The sequence below is a fragment of the Adiantum capillus-veneris genome, chromosome 6 (assembly GCF_014529385.1).
Source record: "Adiantum capillus-veneris isolate H3 chromosome 6, ASM1452938v2, whole genome shotgun sequence".
Lineage (NCBI taxonomy): Eukaryota > Viridiplantae > Streptophyta > Polypodiopsida > Polypodiales > Pteridaceae > Adiantum > Adiantum capillus-veneris.
This window is the reverse complement of record NC_140936.1, coordinates 41,259,280-41,262,761: the sequence shown is the minus strand read 5'-3', so window position 1 is coordinate 41,262,761 and position 3,482 is coordinate 41,259,280. Positions and strand designations below refer to the sequence as shown.

The following is a 3,482-nucleotide window of genomic DNA, read 5'->3' as shown; positions in this document are numbered from 1 at the left end:
CAACTGCAGGTGGCGTGCAATGAGTGGTTAGCAAGACGATGAGCAGTGAGCAGACACGAGCGCGATGAGCAAGCAATGGTATAGCAGGGGCGCAGGGGCTGATGACTGAAGCCGTTGAGCTAGAAACATTTAAAAAAAAGTTTTAAGGGTCTTGGCATAGACAACATTGGAGCTTCGGTGGGGTGGTTAGTGAAGGAGTCTCATTATTACGGTGCACGTCGTGTGCTCGATTCCTCATACGATTGGAGTTTTACTCCAGCCTGCAAAAGAATGAGGCAGATGAGGAATCTGCGAAGATTCCAGCAATATAATGTAGTAGTGCAAGCAAGAGTAACCACGCGGGGAGGAACTACAGACAGAAGCACTGGTCCGATGTTTGTAGTTCCTCACCCCCAATTCACTGCATGATCCGATGTTTGTAGTTCCTCGCCGCGTGGTTACACTGGTTCATTAGGGTTACACAGATTGATTAGGGGTAAGGCCTGGCGATGGAGTCGGGCGTGAAGGAGGGTGTGATTGTGCAGGCGAGCGATCAGAGCTATACATTTGCGACCTTTGATGGCATGCAGGTCGCGACCATTTACAAAACCCTAGAGTTTTTTGGAAGAAAAGGCCTCCTTACTCTTCCTAATGGAATGATTGCACCGACCGAGTTTCCTGTCACTCCTGGATCTACATTCATCTTGGTGGAAAAGCAGGTAAGACATTGTTGGGCTGCGTTTTTCTTGTTTTTCTTCGTGTATCTGTATGTGCGTGTAGCTTTTCTGTTGACATCGGACTCTTCTTTTCTATGTATATCTTTGTGTCGCAGCCCAAGGAACCCCCTTGGTTTTCGGACCATGAGAAATTGCCGTCCCCCTCGTCGCTGGCAAATTCTGTGGAGGCCATGAAAAAGTATTTTGGTATTGAGGTACCCGTGTATGACATGTGCCGGACATCTGCACCTGCAACTCCTCTGCCTCTCCTAGTGGAGGCCTTCGGTATGTACGTCAGTTGTTGCAAGGCTTATGAACTGGATGCCATGGACTGGGGCTTTGTGCAGAATATGATGGCAATGAGTACCTTCTATGATGATGAGAGCCTTCGCCAGTCAGACATTGCCAGGTTTTTGGAGGCCTATCTTTTATCTGCCTTGCCCCAATTCAGGTTTAAGGTGTCAAAATCACGCCAGGGATTCAGTGAACCAGATATCTGTGTTGAAGTGCTGACTGTTGATGGCGATTACGTTCTAGTAGCCATGTTTGACGTGAAGCCTGAGATGGGCCTTAGGGGTGAACCGTCGATTGAAGCCATGAAGTATTTTTCTGACCACGCGGCGAGGAACTACAAACAGAAGCACTGGTCTTGCCTTAGGTCCTGCTGTCCAGTACTCATTGTCGAGGTTGTAGGTGCGACCATCCGAGTTGGTGGGTCTGCTTTGCTTGACAAACCATGCTATCAGCCTTTCACACCATACCTGCACATCTTCCGCTTCTTGCAAGACCAGGGTCATTGGGAAGTACTTTCAAGAGCCTTGGGGGCTATACGCATGGCCATTGCATCCTTGGCAGATTTCTACAGAAAGTTGGAGGTGGAGAGCAGAGGGAATGATGTCATCCGCAGAGCCGATTCAGTAATTTGGCCATCCCCCATCAGACAGGAGGAGAGGAACAAACATGCCAAGGTTATCCAGTATGAGCGCCAGCTCACAAGAAGTGCTTTGCAGGTCATGAATGTGGGAAGACAGAAGCAGCTCTTATTCTACTTGAGTTATCCTGATGGGCAGCAACGCATCATAAAGTTTTGTCAGCGATATGGTGACAAGGTTCACGCATTGTGGGCGGAAAAGGGTTTTGCACCACAATTTCACCTTGCACAACTCCAAGGGTCTTGGTTGGTAATTGATATGGAGTTCTACTGTGAGGAAGATGGTTGGAGGCCTCTCATAGCATTGGACCCTCATTTGTTCGTTAGTGGTGATGACAAGGCAAACAAGTACAGGTTGCAGAATCACGAATGGGAAAAGTGCAAGTTGGACGTCAAGAGGGCTTATGAGGATGTGCATGATCTTAACCCTTTGTTTGTACATGGGGATATGCGGAGGCAGAACATCCTTTACAATGTCGAGAACTCAAAAGTGGCCTTTATAGACTTTGATTGGGCTGGTACTGATGGCCAAGACAAGTATCCGCTGTTCTTGAACCCACTTAACTCCTGGCCTCCAGGTGTCATGCGTTGTGCGGTTATGAAAAGCGAGCATGATGCTCAGCTGTTGAATATTGAGCTTGGATAGCAGAAACCACTGTCATGTGTTCTGCGGTTATGAAAAATGAACATAGATTAGTTTTGATTATGTTTTGGTTTTATGAAGCTGTGTAAACTGAATCAGTGTTGGATGGCGTACCTAAATGGGTTGCAACATAGCAGTTGTTAAGACTGTATTAGTTGTCATGAATTGCACTAATGGTCATTTTTTGCATCCCACAGCTTTTCTACTTTAATAACAGGACATTTTTTGCATCCCACAGCTTTTCTCATCTCTGATGGTTGCTTTGCTACCTACATAAACACTGGCCAAAACTACAGCCAAAAAAGGAATACATGGGGTTTCCCTTCTTCTTCTTGCTTTATGTGTGCTTAGCAGGCTACCATTTGCTTATCATTTGTTCTAGACTCTCAAAAGATCTAACATTTCTGTATTATTTGCAGACTTTTTACCTAATGTTATAAGAGGGCACTTTTATCCCATGCGGGTTTAGTCAATGCATACATTTGTCAATGCGTAATGTTCAGGTCATTTTGCAGGCTATTTTTGGCATTCAAGAACTTGATTACTCATGAGAACGTAATTTCTTTGCTAGGGAGTTCCACCTCCACATAGGTGTTTATCTAGTAGGAGCCACACAGAGAGGAGTGTCTCTCGAGATAGCCACTTAGCTCAGTTTCCTATGGAAACTTGACCACTAAATGAAGCAAAATTTGTTTGATGGAATCACCATTTTGAAGATGAATTATGCACCCCGTGCACATCAAGCTTCATGGAAAATTCACATACCCATTATACTAATATTGAGCATATTTCTCATTCTTGTATATTCTAAATAGCATTCCCAATGTGCTATCCATCATATCTAATATGCCAAGTAGCTTATTGATATGCTACTTAGCATACTTGGTATGCTACTTGCCATCATATGTTAGTTACCATATTGGACATCCTAATGAACTTATTGGAAAACATAGTTAGCATTCTGGATGTGCTAGATGCTATATTGTGAATGCCAGATAGCATTCTTTGAATGTTAGATGCCTAACATAATAGAAACACTTTCTTGAGTTTAGTGTAATTAGAACCTTTTGTCTAGTAGTATTACACAACCAATTGTAAGGTATCCTTTGTTGACATTTCAAAGCCTTCCATTGGAACCCAAGCTAGCATGCATTGAGAAAAGCATAGCAAGACAACATGATCAGGGTAACAAGTAGTTCAACTTCAAGAGACA

General features: G+C 44.2%; 1 protein-coding gene across 1 annotated transcript; it reads left to right on the top strand.

The window, feature by feature from the left end:
* Positions 1-336: 336 nt before the first annotated feature.
* On the top strand, positions 337-2,418 carry LOC147455398 (uncharacterized). The gene is made up of 2 exons (XM_086514177.1): positions 337-698; positions 812-2,418. The coding sequence occupies exons 1-2, from the start codon at positions 489-491 to the stop codon at positions 2,270-2,272; spliced, it is 1,671 nt and encodes a 556-aa protein (XP_086370303.1). The 5' UTR covers positions 337-488; the 3' UTR covers positions 2,273-2,418.
* Positions 2,419-3,482: the final 1,064 nt, after the last annotated feature.